The sequence below is a fragment of the Narcine bancroftii genome, chromosome 12, assembly GCF_036971445.1.
Source record: "Narcine bancroftii isolate sNarBan1 chromosome 12, sNarBan1.hap1, whole genome shotgun sequence".
Classification (NCBI taxonomy): domain Eukaryota; kingdom Metazoa; phylum Chordata; class Chondrichthyes; order Torpediniformes; family Narcinidae; genus Narcine; species Narcine bancroftii.
The window spans coordinates 59,705,322-59,731,011 of NC_091480.1; the positions used below are offsets into that span (position 1 = coordinate 59,705,322).

General features: G+C 53.0%; 2 protein-coding genes across 2 annotated transcripts in view; one reads left to right on the top strand and one right to left on the bottom strand.

Moving 5' to 3' along the window:
* The window catches only part of LOC138747189 (transcription factor NF-E2 45 kDa subunit-like), a 90,739-nt gene that overhangs the window by 47,907 nt on the left and 17,142 nt on the right, over positions 1 to 25,690 (bottom strand). The window lies entirely within an intron of this gene.
* The window catches only part of LOC138746638 (coatomer subunit zeta-1-like), a 63,476-nt gene that overhangs the window by 22,512 nt on the left and 15,274 nt on the right, over positions 1 to 25,690 (top strand). The window contains exon 6 of the mRNA XM_069904927.1: positions 563 to 604. Coding sequence (XP_069761028.1) covers positions 563 to 604 — 42 coding nt within the window. The remainder of the gene's footprint in view (positions 1 to 562; positions 605 to 25,690) is intronic.

A 25,690-nucleotide genomic window follows, 5' to 3' on the forward strand; every position in this document is an offset into this window, starting at 1 on the left:
TTGGTGCAGTGGTTGAGCTGACATCTCCCAGCTTCAAGCCTCACCTCCGGCGCAGTCTGCATGGAGTTTGCATGTCCTTCCTGGGGCTGCTTGGGTTCCACCAACCCCTGCACCCCCCTGCACAGTTGCTCCAATTTCTTCTCATGACCGAAAGGCGGTGGGTTGATGTCTGCTACTGTGCACTGTTTCCCTCCCCCAACCCTAACTCACCCACGCACAGAATCTGGGGGGAGTTGAAGAGGGATTTGAAGGTAATAACATGCAATCAGTGTCTGTCTGCATGGACAATGGATCGAAGGGCTTGTTTAATTATAATAATTGTAAATGTCACCCCTCTGGAAGAAGGAGCTGAGGAGATGGGATGTTAAGCAAACATTGAGAAGCTGGAGGCACTCCGTGGGTCAGGCAGGGCCTGTGGGGAGAAATGGTCAGTTGGTGTTTTAGGTTGGGACAGGCTTGATAAAGGGTCCCGACCCGAAACAATGACTGATTATTTCCCTCCACAGATGCATCCTGACTGGCAGAGTCCCTCCAACATCTCATTGTTCACTCAACCTCCTAGCATCAATGGTTCTGGTGTTTCTTCAGCAGGAACCCCCCACAGGTCAGTTTCCCTGATGTTGAGTCAGTGCTGGAATCTATTAAAAATAAATTCCAATAATCCTGCCCCCTTTACATTCGCCAGGGCCCCATCTCCCAACCACGTTATACTACCCGGGAACCCGTCTCCCTTAACACTCCTTAGGGTCTCGTGTCCCACTCACTCCACTATCTTCAGGACCACATCTTCTGTGGTCCAACTGTGAATTGAATTATTGTCAACTGTACAGAGCTGTTGTGAAAAACTTTGTTTCGTGTGCTATCCAGGAAACACAACCCATACTTAAGCAAAGCAGGTACTCCAACAGAACGGAGTAAGTGGAGGGAAGAGAGTGTAATGAGGCATAGACTGAGTCACTGGAGGGGATGGGGTGTGATGAGGTGTGGATGGAGTCGATGGAGGGGAGGGGGTATGATGAGGTGTAGACTGGATTGATTGAGGGGAGGGGATGTGATGAGGTGTAGATGGGGTTGATGGAGGGAGTGGGGTAATGAAGTGTAGATGGGGTTGATGGTGGGGAGGGGGTGTGATGAGGTGTGGATGGGGTTGATGGAGGGAGTGGGGTAATGAAGTGTAGATGGGGTTGATGGTGGGGAGGGGGTGTGATGAGGTGTGGATGGGGTTGATGGAGGGGAGGGGGTGTGATGCGTGTAGACGGGGTTGATTGAGGGAAGGGGATGTGATGAAGTGTTGATGAGGTCGATGGAGGGAGGGGGTGATGAGGTGTAGACGGGGTCGATGGTGGGGAGGGGGTGTGATGAGGTGTAAACAGGATTGATTGAGGGGAGGGGATGTGATGAGGTGTAGATAGGGTAGATGGAGGAAGGGGGTGTGATGAGATGTAGACGGGGTTGATGGGGGGGTGATGAGGGGTAGATGGGGTCAATGGAGGAAAGGGGCTGTGATGAGGTGTAGATGGGGTCAATGGAAGGGGGTGTGGTGAGGTGTAGTTGGAGTCGATGGAGAGGAGGGGTGTGATGAGGTGCAGATGGGGTCGATGGAGGGGGTTGATGTGATGAGGTGTAGTTGGAGTCGATGGAGAGGAGGGGTGTGATGAGGTGTAGATGGGGTTGATGGTGGGGAGGGGGTGTGATGAGGTGTAGATGGAATCAATGGAGGGAAGGGGGTGTGATGTGTAGATGGGGTTGATGTGGAGATGGGGTCGATGGAGGGATGGGTGTGATGAGGGGCAGATGGAGTCATTGGCGGAAAGGGGGTGTTATGAGGTGTAGATGGGGTCGATGGAGGATAGGGGTGATGAAGTCTAGAAGGGGTCGATGGAGGGGAGAGGTTGTGATGAGGTGTTGACGGAATTGATGGAGGGGAGGGGGTGTGATGTGGCGACGATGGGGTCGATGGAGGGGAGGGGATGTGATAAGGTCTAGATGGGGTAAATGGAGGGAGTGGGGTGATGAGGTGCAGATGGGGTCATGGTGGGGAGAGGGTGTGATGAGGTGCAGACTGAGTCGATGGAGGGGAGAGGGTGTGATGTGGCGTAGATGGGGTTGATGAAGGGGAGGGGGTGTGATGAGGTTTAGATGGGTTGATGGGGGTGATGAGGTGTAGACAGAGTCGATGGAGTGGATGTGATGAGGTGGAGATGGGGTTGATGGAGGGAAGGGTGTGTTGAGGGGTAGTTGGAGTCGAGAGGAGGTGTTGTGATGAGGTGCAGACGGGGTCGATGGAGGGGGTGATGAGGTGTAGATGGAGTCATTGGAGGGAATGGGGTGTGATGAGGTGTAGATGGGGTCGATGGAGGAGAGGGGGTGTGATGGGGTGTAGACAGGGGTGATGGTGGGGAGGGGGTGTGATGAGGTATGGAGTTAATGGAGGAGAGGGGGTGTGATGAGGTGTAGATGGGGTTGATGGGGGGAGTGATGAGGTGTAGGCGGGGTTGATTGAGGGGAGAGGTTGTGATGAGGTGTAGACGGAATCGATGGAGGGGAGGGGGTGTGATGAGTTCTAGACAGGGTTGATGTCGTGGAGGGGGAGTGATGAGGTATAGATGGAGTCAATAGACGGGAGGGGGTGTGATGGTGTGTAGACGGGGACAATGGAGGGGAGGGAGTGTGATGAGGTGTAGATGTAGTTAATGGAAGAAAGGGGGAGTGATGAGGTGTAGATGGGGTTGATGGGGGGAGTGATGAGGTGTAGGCGGGGTTGATTGAGGGGAGAGGTTGTGATGAGGTGTAGACGGAATCGATGGAGGGGATAGGGTGTGATGAGTTCTAGACAGGGTTGATGTCGTGGAGGGGGAGTGATGAGGTATAGATGGAGTCAATAGACGGGAGGGGGTGTGATGGTGTGTAGACGGGGACAATGGAGGGGAGGGAGTGTGATGAGGTGTAGATGTAGTTAATGGAAGAAAGGGGGAGTGATGAGGTGTAGATGAAGGGGAGGGGGGTGTGATGAGGTTTAGATGGGGTTGATGGGCGTGATGAGGTGTAGAAAGAGTCGATGGAGTGGATGTGATGAGGTGCAGATGGGGTCGATGGAGGGAGGGGTGTGATGAGGTGTAGATGGAGTTGATGAAGGGGAGGGGGTGTGACGGGGTGCAGACAGGGCTGATGGTGGGGAGGGGGGTTCATGAGGTATAGATGGAGTCAATGGAGGGGAAGGGGTGTGATGGGTACAGACAGGGTCGATGGAGGGGAGGGGGGTGTGATGAGGTGTTGATGGGGTTGAATGATGGGAGGGGGTGTGATGAGGTGTAGTCGGAGTCGATGGAGGGGTGAGGGTATGATGTATTGTAGATGGGGTTGATGAAGGGGAGGGGAGTGTGATGAGGTTTAGATGGGGTTGATGGAGGGTAGATGGTGTGATGAGGCGCAGACGGGGTCGATGGAGGGATGGGTGTGATGAGGTGTAGATATTGTCGATGGAGGGGAGGGGTGTGATGAGGTGTAGATGGAGGGAAGGGGGTGTGATGAGGTGTAGACGGAGTCGAAGGAGGGGAGGGTGTGTGATGGGGTACAGACAGGGTCGATGGAGGGGGTGTGATGAGGTGTTGATGGTGGGTGATGAGGTGCAGATGGGGTTGAATGATGGGAGGTGGTGTGATGAGGTGTAGGAGTTGATGGAGTGGAGGGGGTGTGATGAGGCATAGGAGTTGATGGAGTGGAGGGGGTGTGATGAGGCATAGACCGGTTCGATGGAGGGGAGGAGGTGATGAGGTGTTGACGGGGTCGATGTAGGGTAGGGGGGTGATGAGGTCTTGACAGGGTTGATGCCGTGGACGGGGAGTGATGAGGTGTAGATTGAGTCATTGGAGGAAAGGGGGTGTGATGAGGTGTTGATGGATGGAAGGGGGTGTGGTGAGGTGAAGACGGAGTTATTGAAGGGGAGGGGTGTGATGGGGTGTAGACAGGGTCGATGGAGGGGAGGGAGTGTGATTAGGTGAAGATGGAGTTGATGAAGGGGAGTGGGTGTGATGGGATGTAAACAGGGTTGATGGTGGTGAGGTGGTGTGATGAGGTTTAGATGGAGTCATGAGGTGTTGTCGGAATCGATGGAGGGGAGAGGGTGTTATGTGGCGTAGATGGGGTTGATGGAGGGGAGGGGGGGTGATGAGATGTCGAGGTCGATGGAGGGGAGGGGGTGTGATGAGGTTTAGATGGAGTCAATGGAGGGGAGGGGGTGTGATGAGGTGCAGACGTGGTTGATTGAGGGTAGGGGGTGTGATGTGTAGATGGGGTTGATGGAGGGGAGAGGTTGTCATGAGGTGTAGTCGGAATCGATGGAGGGGAGAGGGTGTTATGTGGCGTAGATGGGGTCGATGGAGGGGAGGGGGGTGATGAGATGTCGAAGAGGTTGATGGAGGGAGGGGGTGTGATGAGGCATAGACGGGGTCGATGGAGGGGGTGATGAGTTGTCGGGCTTGATGGAGGGGAGGGGGTGTGATGAGGTGTAGATGGGGTTGATGGAGGGGGGAGGTTGTCATGAGGTGTAGTTGGAATCGATGGAGGGGAGAGGGTGTTATGTGGCGTAGATGGGGTTGATGGAGGGGAGGGGGGTGATGGGATGTCGAAGAGGTCGATGGAGGGGAGGGGGTGTGATGAGGTGAAGATGGAGTTGATGAAGGGGAGGGTGTGTGATGGCATGTAGACAGGGTTGATTGAGGGGAGGGGGTGTGATGTGTAGACGGGGTTGATGGAGAGGAGAGGTTGTCATGAGGTGTAGTCAGAATCGATGGAGGGGAGAGGGTATTATGTGGCGTAGATGGGGTTGATGGAGGGGAGGGGGGGTGATGAGATGTCGAAGAGGTCGATGGAGTGGAGGGGTGTGATGAGGTTTAGATGGAGTCAATGGGGGGAGGTGGTGTGATGAGGTGCAGACGTGGTTGATTGAGGGGAGGGGGGTGTGATGTGTCATAGACGGGGTCGATGGAGGCGGTGATGAGTTGTCGGGCTTGATGGAGGGGAGGAGGTGTGATGAGGTGTAGATATTTTCGATGGAGGGGAGGGGGTGTGATGAGTTCCAGACAGAGTTGATGGAGGGGAGGGAGTGTGATGAGGTGCAGATGTGGTTGATTGAGGGGAGGGGGTGTGATGTGTAGACGGGGTTGATGGAGGGGAGAGGTTGTCATGAGGTGTAGTCGGAATCGATGGAGGGGAGAGGGTGTTATGTGGCGTAGATGAGGTTGATGGAGGGGAGGGCGGTGATGAGATGTCGAAGAGGTCGATGGAGGGAAAGGGGTGTGATGAGGTGTAGACGGAATCGATGGAGGGGTGAGGGTATGATGTATTGTAGATGGGGTTGATGAAGGGGAGCGGAGTGTGATGAGGTTTAGACGGGGTTGATAGGGGTGATAAGGTGTAGACGGCGTCGATGGAGGGGATGTGATGAGATGTAGGTGAGTTCGACAGAGGGAGGGGTGTGATGAGGTGTTGTTGGAGTCGATGGAGGGTAGATGGTGTGATGAGGCGCAGACGGGGTCGATGGAGGGATGGGTGTGATGAGGTGTAGATATTGTCGATGGAGGGGAGGGGGTGTGATGAGGTGTAGATGTGGTCAATGGAGGGAAGGGGGTGGGATGAGGTGTAGATGGAGGGAAGGGGGTGCGATGAGGTGCAGATGGTGTCGAAGGAGGGGAGGGTGTGTGATGGGGTACAGACAGTGTCGATGGAGGGGCTGTGATGAGGTGTTGATAGTGGGTGATGAGGTGCAGATGGGGTTGAATGATGGGAGGTGGTGTGATGAGGTGTAGGAGTTGATGGAGGGGGTGTGATGAGGCATAGACGGGTACGATGGAGTGGAGGAGGTGATGAGGTGTTGACGGGGTCGATGTAGGGTAGGGGGGTGATGAGGTCTTGACAGGTTTGATGCCATGGACGGGGAGTGATGAGGTGTAGATTGAGTCATTGGAGGAAAGGGGGTGTGATGAGGTGTTGATGGATGGAAGGGGGTGTGGTGAGGTGAAGACGGAGTTGATGAAGGGGAGGGGGTTTGATGAGGTACAGATGAGGTCGATGGAGGGTTGGGGGGGTGATGAGGTCAAGACGGGGTCGATGGAGGGGAGAGGTTGTGATGAGGCGTAGATGGTGTCGATGGAGGTGAGGGGGCGCAATAGCCTGAGCCAAGTTCAAAACCACCTTCTGACCCCCCCCCCCCACCCCACTTCATCCATAATTCTGGGGGAAGGGGAGTGGCTCACGACAACAGCTCTTGTATTTGGGGTGTGTGAGGAAACCAGAGTGGATGGGTTGTGGGGTGGAAGGGGAATTCCCAGAAGTTCTAGTGAAGAATGTATAATCAATCACCTCACTGACATCACACACCCACCTTCCCCCACACACATCATACACCCACATACCCCCACAAAACACTCATCACACACCCACGCACACTCATCACACAACCACCCACATTCAACACACACCCACCTACTCCCACAAAACTCATCACACATCCAACCACAGTCAACAGACACCAGCCTACCCCCGCAAAACAAACATCACACACCCACCCATACCCATCACACACCCACCTACCCCCACAAAACATTAATCGCACACCCACCTACACGCACAAAACACACATCAAACACCCATCAGACACACCTACGCCCTCAAAACCCACACCCATCACACACCCACCTACCCCACAAAACACACATCACACACCCACCCACACCCATCACACACCCACCTACACCCACAAAACACACATCACACACCCACCCACACCATAACACACCCACCTGCCCCCCAAAAGACACCAACCCACACTCATCACTCATCCACCTACATGCACAAAAAACATATCACACACCCACCCACACTCATCACACACCCAACTACCCCCACAAAACACACATCACACACCCACCTACCCCACAAAACACACATCACACACCCACCTACCCCACAAAACACATATCACACACCCACCTACCCCAGAAAACACACATCACACACCCACCCACACTCATCACACACCCACCTACCCCAGAAAACACACATCATACACATCCCCACACCCATCACACGTACACACCCACTAAGCACACATGACACACCCACCCAAACTCACAGCCATCTACACCCACAATACATATATCACACATCCACACATTACCCTTCACACACCCACCTACCCCCACAAAACGTACCCCCACACATCAAACACCCACCTACCCCCACAAAACACACATCACACACCCACCTACCCCACAAAACACATCACACACCCACCCACCCCACAAAACACACATCAGACACACACCCACACCCATCATACACCCACCTACCTCACAAAATGCACATCACACACCCACTCACACTCATCACACACCCACCTACCCCTACAAAACGTACCCCCACACATCACACACCCACCTACCCCCACACATCACACACCCACCTACCCACACACATCACACACCCACCTACCCCCACAAAACACACATCACACCCACCTACCCCACAAAACACACATCAGACACACACCCACACTCATCACACACCTACCTACCCCACAAAACACACATCACACACCCACCCACACCCATCACACACCCACCTGCACCCACAAAACACACATCACACCCACCCACACCCATCATACACCCACCTACCCCACAAAACGCACATCACACACCCACTCACACTCATCACACACCCACCTGCCCCCCAAAGACACCCACCCACACTCATCACTCATCCACCTACATGCACAAAAAAACATATCACACACCTCCCCACACATCTCACAACCACCTACCCCACAAAACACTTATCACACACCTACCCACACCCATCACACACCCAACTACACCCACAAAACACACATCACACACCCACGCACACCCATCACACACCCACCTACCCCCACAAAACATACATCACAAACCCACCCACACTCATCTTACACCCATCCATACACATCACACACCCATCTACCCCCACAAAAAACACCCACCCAAGCCCATCAAACACCCACCTACCCCCACAAAACACACATCACACACCCACCTACCCCACAAAACACATCGCACACCCACCCACACTCATCACACACCAACCTACCCCACAAAACACATATCACACACCCACCCACACCATCACACACCCACCTACCCCCACAAAACACACATCACACACCCACCTACCCCACAAAACACACATCACACACCCACCTACCCCACAAAGCACACATCACACACCCACCCACACTCATCACACACCCACCTACCCCAGAAAACACACATCACACACATACCCACACCCATCACACGTACACACCCACAAAGCACACATGACAAACCCACCCAACTCACAGCCATCTACACCCACAATACATATATCACACATCCACCCATTACCCTTCACACACCCACCTACCCCCACAAAACGTACCCCCACACATCACACACCCACCTACCCCACAAAACACACATCACACACCCACCTACCCCACAAAACACACATCACACACCCACCCACCCCACAAAACACACATCAGACACACACCCACACTCATCACACACCCACCTACTCCACAAAACACACATCACACACCCTTCACACACACACCTACACCCACAAAACACACATCACACACCCACCAAAACCCATCATACACCCACCTACCCCACAAAACGCACATCACACACCCATCTACCCCTCAAAACACACATCACACACCCATCTACCTCACAAAACACACATCTCACACCCACCCACACTCATCACACACCCACCTACCCCACAAAACACACATCACACACCCACCCACACCCATCACACACCCACCTACCCCCACAAAACACACATCACACAGCCATCACACGCACCAACACCCACAAAACACACATCACACACTGACCCAAACTCAACACACAGGCATCTACCCCCACAAAACACAAATCACAAACCCACCCACACTCATCACACAACCAACTACCCCCAGAAATCACACATCACACACCCACTCACGACCATCACACACCCACCCTCTCCCACAAAACATACATCACACACATCCCCACACCCATCACACACCCACCTACCCCCACACACACCACACACCCACCTACCCCACAAAACTCATATCACACACCAACGCACACCCATCGGACACCTACCTATCTCCACAAAGAACACCCACGCACACTCATCACACATCCACCTACATCCACAAAACACGCATCACACATCAACCCACACTCATCACACACCCACCTACCCCCACAAAACACACCTCACACACCCACCCACACCATCACACTCCCATCTACCACACAAAACGCACATTGCACACCCACTCACACTCATCACACACCCACCTGCCCCCACAAAAGACACCCACCCACACTCATCACTCATCCACCTACATCCACAAAACTGACATCACACACCCACCCACACTCATCTCACACCCACCTACCCCCACAAAACACACATCAGAAACCCACCTACATCCACAAAACACACATCACACACCCTCCCACACTCATCACACACCCACCTACCCCCACAAAACACATATCACACACCCACCCACACTCATCACACACCCACCTACCCAACTGACACCCACCCACACCCATCACACGTACGGACATCCACAAAACACACATCACACACCCACCCACACCCATCACACACCGACCTACCGCCACAAAACACACATCACACTCCCACCCAACACACATCACACACCCACCCACACCCATCACACACCCACCTACCCCCACAAAACACACCTCACCTACCCTCCCACACCATCACTCTCCCATCTACTGCACAAAACACACATCACACACCCACCCACACCCATCACACACCCATCTTCCCCCACAAAACACACCACACACCCACCTACTCCCACCAAACACACTACACACACATACCCATACCCATCACACACACCCACACCCACAAAGCACATATGACACACCCACCCAAACTGACAGCCATCTACACCCGCAATACACATATCACAGATCCACCCATTACCCTTCACACACCCACCTACACCCACAAAACATACATCACACACCCACCCACACTCATCACCCACCCACACTCATCACCCACCCACACTCATCACCCACCCACACTCATCACCCACCCACACTCATCACCCACCCACACTCATCACCCACCCACACTCATCACCCACCCACACTCATCACCCACCCACACTCATCACCCACCCACACTCATCACCCACCCACACTCATCACCCACCCACACTCATCACCCACCCACACTCATCACCCACCCACACTCATCACCCACCCACACTCATCACCCACCCACACTCATCACCCACCCACACTCATCACCCACCCACACTCATCACCCACCCACACTCATCACCCACCCACACTCATCACCCACCCACACTCATCACCCACCCACACTCATCACCCACCCACACTCATCACCCACCCACACTCATCACCCACCCACACTCATCACACACCCACCGTCCCAACAAAACACACATCACACACCCACCTACCCCACAAAGCACACATCACACACCCACCCACACTCATCACACACCCACCTACCCCAGAAAACACACATCACACACATACCCACACCCATCACACGTACACACCCACAAAGCACACATGACAAACCCACCCAACTCACAGCCATCTACACCCACAATACATATATCACACATCCACCCATTACCCTTCACACACCCACCTACCCCCACAAAACGTACCCCCACACATCACACACCCACCTACCCCACAAAACACACATCACACACCCACCTACCCCACAAAACACACATCACACACCCACCCACCCCACAAAACACACATCAGACACACACCCACACTCATCACACACCCACCTACCCCACAAAACACACATCACACACCCTTCACACACCCACCTACACCCACAAAACACACATCACACACCCACCAAAACCCATCATACACCCACCTACCCCACAAAACGCACATCACACACCCATCTACCCCACAAAACACACATCACACACCCATCTACCTCACAAAACACACATGTCACACCCACCCACACTCATCACACACCCACCTACCCCACAAAACACACATCACACACCCACCCACACCCATCACACACCCACCTACCCCCACAAAACACACATCACACAGCCATCACACGCACCAACACCCACAAAACACACATCACACACTGACCTAAACTCAACACACAGGCATCTACCCCCACAAAACACAAATCACAAACCCACCCACACTCATCACACAACCAACTACCCCCAGAAATCACACATCACACACCCACTCACGCCCATCACACACCCACCCTCTCCCACAAAACATACATCACACACATCCCCACACCCATCACACACCCACCTACCCCCACACACACCACACACCCACCTACCCCCACAAAACTCATATCACACACCAACGCACACCCATCGGACACCTACCTATCTCCACAAAGAACACCCACGCACACTCATCACACATCCACCTACATCCACAAAACACGCATCACACATCAACCCACACTCATCACACACCCACCTACCCCCACAAAACACACCTCACACACCCACCCACACCATCACACTCCCATCTACCACACAAAACGCACATCGCACACCCACTCACACTCATCACACACCCACCTGCCCCCACAAAAGACACCCACCCACACTCATCACTCATCCACCTACATCCACAAAACTGACATCACACACCCACCCACACTCATCTCACACCCACCTACCCCCACAAAACACACATCAGAAACCCACCTACATCCACAAAACACACATCACACACCCTCCCACACTCATCACACACCCACCTACCCCCACAAAACACATATCACACACCCACCCACACTCATCACACACCCACCTACCCAACTGACACCCACCCACACCCATCACACGTACGGACATCCACAAAACACACATCACACACCCACTCACACCCATCACACACCGACCTACCGCCACAAAACACACATCACACTCCCACCCTCTCCCACCAAACACACATCACACACCCACCCACACCCATCACACACCCACCTACCCCCACAAAACACACCTCACCTACCCTCCCACACCATCACACTCCCATCTACTGCACAAAACACACATCACACACCCACCCACACCCATCACACACCCATCTTCGCCCACAAAACACACCACACACCCACCTACTCCCACCAAACACACTACACACACATACCCATACCCATCACACGCACCCACACCCACAAAGCACATATGACACACCCACCCAAACTGACAGCCATCTACACCCGCAATACACATATCACAGATCCACCCATTACCCTTCACACACCCACCTACACCCACAAAACATACATCACACACCCACCCACTCATCTTACACCCATCCATACACATCACACACCCACCTACCCCCACAAAACACATATCACACATCCACCCACACTCATCACACGCACTGACATCCTCAAAACACACATCACACACCCACCCACACCCATCAGATGCACCGACATCCACAAAACTCACATCACTCACGCAGCCTCACCCATCACGCACCCATCTACCCCCACAAAACACACATCACACACCCACCTACTCCCACCAAACACACATCACACACATACCCACACCCATCACAAGCACCCACACCCACAAAGCACACATGACACACCCACCCAAAATCACAGCCATCTACACCCACAGTACACATATCACACATCCACCCATTACCCTTCACAGACCCACCTACCCCCACAAAACATACATCACAAACCCACCCACACTCATCTTACACCCATCCATACACATCACACACCCATCTACCCCACAAAACACACCCACCCATGCCCATCACACACCCACCTACCTCCACAAAACACACATCACACACCCACCTACCCCACAAAACACATCACACACCCACCCACACTCATCACACACCCACCTACCCCCACAAAACACACATCACACACCCACCCAAACTCACACCCACCTACCCCCACAAAACACAAATCACACACCCACCCACACTCATCTTACACCTATCCATACACATCACACACCCACCTACCCCCACAAAACACACCCACCCACGCCCATCACACACTCACCCTCTCCCACAAAACAGACATCACACATATCCCCACACCATCACACACCCACCTACCCCCACAAAACACACATCACACACCCACTCACACCCATCGCACACTCACCTGCCCCACAAAACACACATCACACACCCACTCACACTCATCACACACCCACCTTCCCCCCAAAAGACACCCACCCACACCCATCACACACCCACCTACCCCCACAAAACACACATCACACAGCCATCACACGCACCCACACCCACAAAACACACATCACACACTGACCCAAACTCAACACACAGGCATCTACCCCCACAAATCACAAACCCACCCACACTCATCACACAACCAAGTACCCCCACAAATCACACATCACACACCCACTAACACCCATCGCATACTCACCTACCCCCACTAAACACAAATCACACACACCCACACTCATGACATACCCACCAACCCACACAAAATGCACATTGCACACCCACCCACAGTCAACACACACTCACCTACCCCACAGAACATACATCACACACCCATCTACCCCCACAAAACACACATCACACACCCACCTACCCCAGAAAACACACATCACACACACACCCACACCCATCACACGTACACACCCACAAAGCACACATGACACACCCACCCAAACTCACAGCCATCTACACCCACAATACACATATCACACATCCACCCATTACCCTTCACACACCCACCTACCCCCAAAAAACACATCACACACCCACCTACCCCACAAAACACACATCACACACCCACCCACCCCACAAAACACACATCACACACCCACCCACACCCATCATACACCCACCTACCCCCACAAAACTTACCCCCACACATCACACACCCACCTACCCCCACAAAACACACATCACACACCCACCCACACCCATCATACACCCACCTACCCCACAAAACGCACATCACACACCCACTCACACTCATCACACACCCACCTACCCCACAAAACACACATCACACACCCACCCACACCCATCATACACCCACCTACCCCCACAAAACGTACCCCCACACATCACACACCCACCTACCCCCACAAAACACACATCACACACCCATCATAAACCCACCTACCCCACAAAACGCACATCACACACCCACGCACACTCATCACACACCCACCTACCCCACAAAACGCACATCGCACACCCACTCACACTCATCACACACCCACCTGCCCCCACAAAAGACACCCACCCACACTCATCACTCATCCACCTACATCCACAAAACTGACATCACACACCCACCCACACTCATCTCACACCCACCTACCCCCACAAAACACACATCAGAAACCCACCTACATCCACAAAACACACATCACACACCCTCCCACACTCATCACACACCCACCTACCCCCACAAAACACATATCACACACCCACCCACACTCATCACACACCCACCTACCCAACTGACACCCACCCACACCCATCACACGTACGGACATCCACAAAACACACATCACACACCCACTCACACCCATCACACACCGACCTACCGCCACAAAACACACATCACACTCCCACCCTCTCCCACCAAACACACATCACACACCCACCCACACCCATCACACACCCACCTACCCCCACAAAACACACCTCACCTACCCTCCCACACCATCACACTCCCATCTACTGCACAAAACACACATCACACACCCACCCACACCCATCACACACCCATCTTCGCCCACAAAACACACCACACACCCACCTACTCCCACCAAACACACTACACACACATACCCATACCCATCACACGCACCCACACCCACAAAGCACATATGACACACCCACCCAAACTGACAGCCATCTACACCCGCAATACACATATCACAGATCCACCCATTACCCTTCACACACCCACCTACACCCACAAAACATACATCACACACCCACCCACTCATCTTACACCCATCCATACACATCACACACCCACCTACCCCCACAAAACACATATCACACATCCACCCACACTCATCACACGCACTGACATCCTCAAAACACACATCACACACCCACCCACACCCATCAGATGCACCGACATCCACAAAACTCACATCACTCACGCAGCCTCACCCATCACGCACCCATCTACCCCCACAAAACACACATCACACACCCACCTACTCCCACCAAACACACATCACACACATACCCACACCCATCACAAGCACCCACACCCACAAAGCACACATGACACACCCACCCAAAATCACAGCCATCTACACCCACAGTACACATATCACACATCCACCCATTACCCTTCACAGACCCACCTACCCCCACAAAACATACATCACAAACCCACCCACACTCATCTTACACCCATCCATACACATCACACACCCATCTACCCCACAAAACACACCCACCCATGCCCATCACACACCCACCTACCTCCACAAAACACACATCACACACCCACCTACCCCACAAAACACATCACACACCCACCCACACTCATCACACACCCACCTACCCCCACAAAACACACATCACACACCCACCCAAACTCACACCCACCTACCCCCACAAAACACAAATCACACACCCACCCACACTCATCTTACACCTATCCATACACATCACACACCCACCTACCCCCACAAAACACACCCACCCACGCCCATCACACACTCACCCTCTCCCACAAAACAGACATCACACATATCCCCACACCATCACACACCCACCTACCCCCACAAAACACACATCACACACCCACTCACACCCATCGCACACTCACCTGCCCCACAAAACACACATCACACACCCACTCACACTCATCACACACCCACCTTCCCCCCAAAAGACACCCACCCACACCCATCACACACCCACCTACCCCCACAAAACACACATCACACAGCCATCACACGCACCCACACCCACAAAACACACATCACACACTGACCCAAACTCAACACACAGGCATCTACCCCCACAAATCACAAACCCACCCACACTCATCACACAACCAAGTACCCCCACAAATCACACATCACACACCCACTAACACCCATCGCATACTCACCTACCCCCACTAAACACAAATCACACACACCCACACTCATGACATACCCACCAACCCACACAAAATGCACATTGCACACCCACCCACAGTCAACACACACTCACCTACCCCACAGAACATACATCACACACCCATCTACCCCCACAAAACACACATCACACACCCACCTACCCCAGAAAACACACATCACACACACACCCACACCCATCACACGTACACACCCACAAAGCACACATGACACACCCACCCAAACTCACAGCCATCTACACCCACAATACACATATCACACATCCACCCATTACCCTTCACACACCCACCTACCCCCAAAAAACACATCACACACCCACCTACCCCACAAAACACACATCACACACCCACCCACCCCACAAAACACACATCACACACCCACCCACACCCATCATACACCCACCTACCCCCACAAAACTTACCCCCACACATCACACACCCACCTACCCCCACAAAACACACATCACACACCCACCCACACCCATCATACACCCACCTACCCCACAAAACGCACATCACACACCCACTCACACTCATCACACACCCACCTACCCCACAAAACACACATCACACACCCACCCACACCCATCATACACCCACCTACCCCCACAAAACGTACCCCCACACATCACACACCCACTTACCCCCACAAAACACACATCACACACCCACCCACACCCATCATAAACCCACCTACCCCACAAAACGCACATCACACACCCACGCACACTCATCACACACCCACCTACCCCACAAAACGCACATCGCACACCCACTCACACTCATCACACACCCACCTGCCCCCACAAAAGACACCCACCCACACTCATCACTCATCCACCTACATCCACAAAACTGACATCACACACCCACCCACACTCATCTCACACCCACCTACCCCCACAAAACACACATCAGAAACCCACCTACATCCACAAAACACACCTCACACACCCACCCACACCATCACACTCCCATCTACCACACAAAACACACATGACACACCCACCCAAACTCACAGCCATCTACACCCACAATACACATATCACACATCCACCCATTACCCTTCACACACCCACCTACCCCCAAAAAACACATCACACACCCACCTACCCCACAAAACACTCATCACACACCCACCTACCCCACAAAACACACATCACACACCCACCCACACCCATCCTACACCCACCTACCCCCACAAAACGTACCCCCACACATCACACACCCACCTACCCCCACAAAACACACATCACACACCCACCCACACCCATCATAAACCCACCTACCCCACAAAACGCACATCACACACCCACTCACACTCATGACTCATCCACCTACATCCATAAAAAACATATCACACACCCACCCACACTCATCACACACCCACCTACCCCACAAAACACTTATCACACACCTACCCACACCCATCACACACCCAACTACACCCACAAAACAAACATCACACACCCACACACACCCACCTACACCCACAAAACACACATCATCCACCTACACCCACAAAACACACATCACCCACCCACACACACTCATCACACACCCACCTACCCCCAAAAAAGACACGTCACACATCCACCCACACCCATCACACACCCACCTACCCCCACAAAACACACATCACACTCCCACCTATTCCCACCAAACACACATCACACACATACCCACACCCATCACACGCACCCACACCCACAAAACTCACATCACACACTGATCCAAACTCAACACACAGCCATCTACCCCGACAAATCACAAACCCACCCACACTCATCACACAACCAACTACCCCCACAAATCACACATCACACACCCACTAACACCCATCGCATACTCACCTACCCCCACTAAACACAAATCACACACACCCACACTCATGACATACCCACCAACCCACACAAAATGCACATTGCACACCCACCCACACTCAACACACACTCACCTACCCCACAGAACATACATCACACACCCACCCACACCCATCACACACCCACCTACCCCCACAAAACACACATCACACACCCACCTACCCCAGAAAACACACATCACAAACACACCCACACCCATCACACGTACACACCCACAAAGCACACATGACACACCCACCCAAACTCACAGCCATCTACACCCACAATACACATATCACACATCCACCCATTACCCTTCACACACCCACCTACCCCCAAAAAACACATCACACACCCACCTACCCCACAAAACACACATCACACACCCACCCACCCCACAAAACACACATCACACACCCACCCACACCCATCATACACCCACCTACCCCCACAAAACTTACCCCCACACATCACACACCCACCTACCCCCACAAAACACACATCACACACCCACCCACACCCATCATACACCCACCTACCCCACAAAACGCACATCACACACCCACTCACACACATCACACACCCACCTACCCCACAAAACACACATCACACCCCCACACACACCCATCATACACCCACCTACCCCCACAAAACTTTCCCCCGCACATCACACACCCACCTACCCCCACAAAACACACATCACACACCCACCCACACCCATCATAAACCCACCTACCCCACAAAACGCACATCACACACCCACTCACACTCATGACTCATCCACCTACATCCATAAAAAACATATCACACACCCACCCACACTCATCACACACCCACCTACCCCACAAAACACTTATCACACACCTACCCACACCCATCACACACCCAACTACACCCACAAAACAAACATCACACACCCACACACACCCACCTACACCCACAAAACACACATCATCCACCTACACCCACAAAACACACATCACCCACCCACACACACTCATCACACAACCACCTACCCCCAAAAAAGACACGTCACACATCCATCCACACCCATCACACACCCACCTACCCCCACAAAACACACATCACACTCCCACCTATTCCCACCAAACACACATCACACACATACCCACACCCATCACACGCACCCACACCCACAAAACTCACATCACACACTGATCCAAACTCAACACACAGCCATCTACCCCGACAAATCACAAACCCACCCACACTCATCACACAACCAACTACCCCCACAAATCACACATCACACACCAATCACACCCATCGTACACTCACCTATCCCCACAAAACACAAATCACACACACCCACACTCATCACACACCCACCTACCCCCACAAAATGCACATTGCACACCCACCAACACTCAACACACACTCTCCTACCCCACAGAACACACATCACGCACCCACCCACACTCATTACACAACCAGCTACCCCCACAAAACGGACATCACACACCCATCACACACCCACCTACCCCCACAAAACACACATCACACACCCACCTAACCCCACAAAACACACATCACACACCCACCCACCCCACAAAACACACATCAGACACACACCCACACTCATCACACACCCACCTACCCCACAAAACACACATCAAACACCCATCACACGCGCCCACACCCACAAAACACACATCACACACTGACCCAAACTCAACACACAGCCATCTACCCCCACAAAACACAAATCACAAACCCACCCACACTTATCACACAACCAACTACCCCCACAAATCACACATCACAAACCCACTCACACCCATCGCACACTCACCTACCCCCAGAAAACACAAATCAAACACACCCACACTCATCACACACCCACCTACCCCCACATAATGCACATTGCACACCCACCAACACTCAACACACACTCACCTACCCCACAGAATACACATCACGCACCCACCCACACTCATCATACATCCACCCCCCCACAAAACACATAAACACACCCACCCACACCCATCACATACCCACCTACACCCACAAAACACACATCACACACACATCCACACTCAACACACCCACCTACCCGCACAAAACACACATCGCCCACCCACCCCCACAAAACTCATATCACACACCAACGCACACCCATCAGACACCCACCTATCTCCACAAAGGACACCCACGCACACTCATCACACATCCACCTACATCCACAAAACACACATCACATACCCACCCACACTCATCACACACCTACCTACCCCACAAAAGACATATCACACACCCACCCACACCCATCACACACCCACCTACCCCCACAAAACACACCTCATACACCCACCCACACCATCACACTCCCATCTACCGCACAAAACGCACATCACACACCCACTCACACTCATCACACACCCACCTGCCCCCACAAAAGACACCCACCCACACTCATCTCACACCCACCTACCCCCACAAAACACACATCAGAAACCCACCTACCCCCACAAAACACACATCAGAAACCCAACTACATCCACAAAACACACATCACACACCCTCCCACACTCATCAAACACCCACCTACCCCCACAAATCACATATCACACACCCACCCACACTCATCACACACCCACCTACCCAACTGACACCCACCCACACCCATCACACGCACGGACATCCACAAAACACACATCACACACCCATCCAGACTCCTCACGCACCCACCTACCCCACAAAACACACATCACACACCCACCCACACACATCACACACCCACCTACCCCACAAAACACACAGCACACACCCACCTACCCCACAAAACACACATCACACACCCTCCCACGCCCATCACACACCCACCCTCTTCCACCAAACATGCATCACACACATACCCACACCCATCACACGCACCACACCCACAAAGCACATATGACACACCCACCCAAACTCACAGCCATCTACACCCACAATACACACATCACACATCCACCCATTACCCTTCACACACCCACCTACCCCCACAAAACATACATCACACACCCACCCACACTCATCTTACACCCATCCATACACATCACACACCCATCTACCCCCACAAAACACACCCACCCACGCCCATCACACACCCACCCTCTCCCACAAAACATACATCACACACATCCCCACACCCATCACACACCCACCTACCCCCACACACATCATACACCCACCTACCCCCACAAAACACACATCACACACCCACCTACTCCCACAAAACACACATCACACACCCACCTACCCCACAAAACACACATCACACAGCCATCACACGCACCAACACCCACAAAACACACATCACACACTGACCCAAACTCAACACACAGGCATCTACCCCCACAAAACACAAATCACAAACCCACCCACACTCATCACACAACCAACTACCCCCAGAAATCACACATCACACACCCACTCACGCCCATCACACACCCACCCTCTCCCACAAAACATTCATCACACACATCCCCACACCCATCACACACCCACCTACCCCCACACACATCATACATCCACCTACCCCCACAAAACACACATCACACACCCACCTACTCCCACAAAACACACATCACACACCCACCTACCCCACAAAACACACATCACCCACCCACCCACACCGATCACACGCACCGACATCCACAAAACACACATCACACACGCACCCTCACCCATCACACACCCATCTACCCCCACAAAACACACATCACACACCCATCTACCCCACAAAACACACATCACACACCCACCCACTCTAATCACACACCCACCTACCCCACAAAACACACATCACACACCCACCCACACCCATCACACACCCACCTACCCCCACAAAACACACATCACACACCCACTCACACTCATCACACACCCACCTGCCCCCCAAAAGACACCCACCCACACCCATCACACACCCACCTACCCCCACAAAACACACATCACACAGCCATCACACGCACCCACACCCACAAAACACACATCACACACTGACCCAAACTCAACACACAGGCATCTACCCCCACAAAACACAAATCACAAACCCACCCACACTCATCACACAACCAAGTACACCCACAAATCACACATCACACACCCACTAACACCCATCACACACTCACCTACCCCCACTAAACACAAATCACACACACCCACACTCATGACATACCCACCAACCCACACAAAATGCACATTGCACACCCACCCACACTCAACACACACTCACCTACCCCACAGAACATACATCACACACCCACCCACACCCATCACACACCCACCTACACCCACAAAACACACATCACACACCCACCTACACCCACAAAACACACATCACACACACACCCACACCCATCACACGTACACACCCACAAAGCACACATGACACACCCACCCAAACTCACAGCCATCTACACCCACAATACACATATCACACATCCACCCATTACCCTTCACACACCCACCTACCCCCACAAAACACATCACACACCCACCCACCCCACAAAACACACATCACACACCCACCCACCCCACAAAACACACATCACACACCCACCCACACCCATCATACACCCACCTACCCCCACAAAACGTACCCCCACTCATCACACACCCACCTACCCCCACAAAATACACATCACACCCACCTACCACACAAAACACACATCACACACCCACCCACCCCACAAAACACACATCAGACACACACCCACACTCATCACACACCCACCTACCCCACAAAACACACATCACACACCCACCCACACCCATCACACACCCACCTACACCCACAAAACACATATCACACACCCACCCACACCCATCATACACCCACCTACCCCACAAAACGCACATCACACACCCACTCACACTCATCACACACCCACCTGCTCCCCAAAAGACACCCACCCACACTCATCACTCATCCACCTACATCCATAAAAAACATATCACACACCCACCCACACTCATCACACACACACCTACCCCACAAAACACTTATCACACACCTACCCACACCCATCACACACCCAACTACACCCACAAAACAAACATCACACAGCCACACACACCCACCTACACCCAAAAAACACACATCACCCACCCACACACACTCATCACACACCCACCTACCCCCAAAGAAGACACGTCACACATCCACCCACACCCATCACACACCCACCTACCCCCACAAAACACACATCACACTCCCACCTATTCCCACCAAACACACATCACACACATACCCACACCCATCACACGCACCCACACCCACAAAACTCACATCACACACTGATCCAAACTCAACACACAGCCATCTACCCCGACAAATCACAAACCCACCCACACTCATCACACAACCAACTACCCCCACAAATCACACATCACACTCCACTCACACCCATCGTACACTCACCTATCCCCACAAAACACAAATCACACACACCCACACTCATCACACACCCACCTACCCCCACAAAATGCACATTGCACACCCACCAACACTCAACACACACTCTCCTACCCCACAGAACACACATCACGCACCCACCCACACTCATTACACACCCAGCTACCCCCACAAAATGGACATCACACACCCATGACACACCCACCTACCCCCACAAAACACACATCACACACCCACCTAACCCCACAAAACACACATCACACACCCACCCACCCCACAAAACACACATCAGACACACACCCACACTCATCACACACCCACCTACCCCACAAAACACACATCACACACCCATCACACGTACCCACACCCACAAAGCACATGACACTCCAACCCAAACTCACAGCCATCTACATCCACAATAGACATATCACACATCCACCCATTACCCTTCACACATCCACCTACCCCGACCAAACATACATCACACACCCACCCACACTCATCTTACACCCATCCATAAACATCACACACCCATCTACCCCCACAAAACACACCCACCCACGCCCATCACACACCCATCCTCTCCCACCAAACACACATCACACATCTACCCACACGCATCACACGCACCCACACCCACAAAGCACATATGACACACCCACCCAAACTCACAACCATCTACACCCACAATACACACATCACACATCCACCCATTACCCTTCACACACACACCTACCCCCACAAAACACACCCACCCACGCCCATCACACACCCACCCTCTCCCATAAAACATACATCACACACATCCCCACACCCATCACACACCCACCTACCCCCACACACATCATACACCCAGCTACACCCACAAAACACACATGACACACCCACCAACACTCATCACACACCCACCTCCCCAACTGACACCCACCCACACCCATCACACGTACCGACATCCACAAAACACACATCACACACGCACCCTCACCCATCACACACCCATCTACCCCCACAAAACACACATCACACACCCATGTACCCCACAAAACACACATCACACACCCACTCACACTCATCACACACCCACCTACCCCACAAAACACACATCACACACCCATCTACCCCACAAAACACACATCTCACACCCACCCACACTCATCACACACCCACCTACCCCACAAAACACACATCACACACCCACCCACACCCATCACACACCCACCTACCCCCACAAAACACACATCACACACCTACTCACACTCATCACACACCCACCTGCCCCCCAAAAGACACCCACCCACACCCATCACACACCCACCTACCCCCACAAAACACACATCACACAGCCATCACACGCACCAACACCCACAAAACACACATCACACACTGACGCAAACTTCACACGCAGGCATCTACCCCCACAAAACACAAATCACAAACCCACCCACACTCATCACACAACCAACTACCCCCACAAAACACACATCAGAAACCCATCTACATCCACAAAACACACATCACACACCCTCCCACACTCATCACACACCCATCTACCCCCACAAAACACATATCACACACCCACCCACACTCATCACACACCCACCTACCCAACTGACACCCACCCACACCCATCACACGCACGGACATCCACAAAACACACATCACACACCCACCCACACCCATCACACACCGACCTGCCGCCACAAAACACACATCACACTCCCACCCTCTACCACCAAACACACATCACACACCCACCCACACCCATCACACACCCACCTACCCCCACAAAACACACCTCACCTACCCTCCCACACCATCACACTCCCATCTACTGCACAAAACACACATCACACACCCACCCACACCCATCACACACCCACCTACCCCCACAAAACACACATCACACACCCACCTTCCCCCACAAAACACACCACACACCCACCTACTCCCACCAAACACACTACACACACATACCCACACCCATCACACGCACCCACACCCACAAAGCACATATGACACACCCACCCAAACTGACAGCCATCTACACCCGCAATACACATATCACAGATCCACCCATTACCCTTCACACACCCACCTACACCCACAAAACATA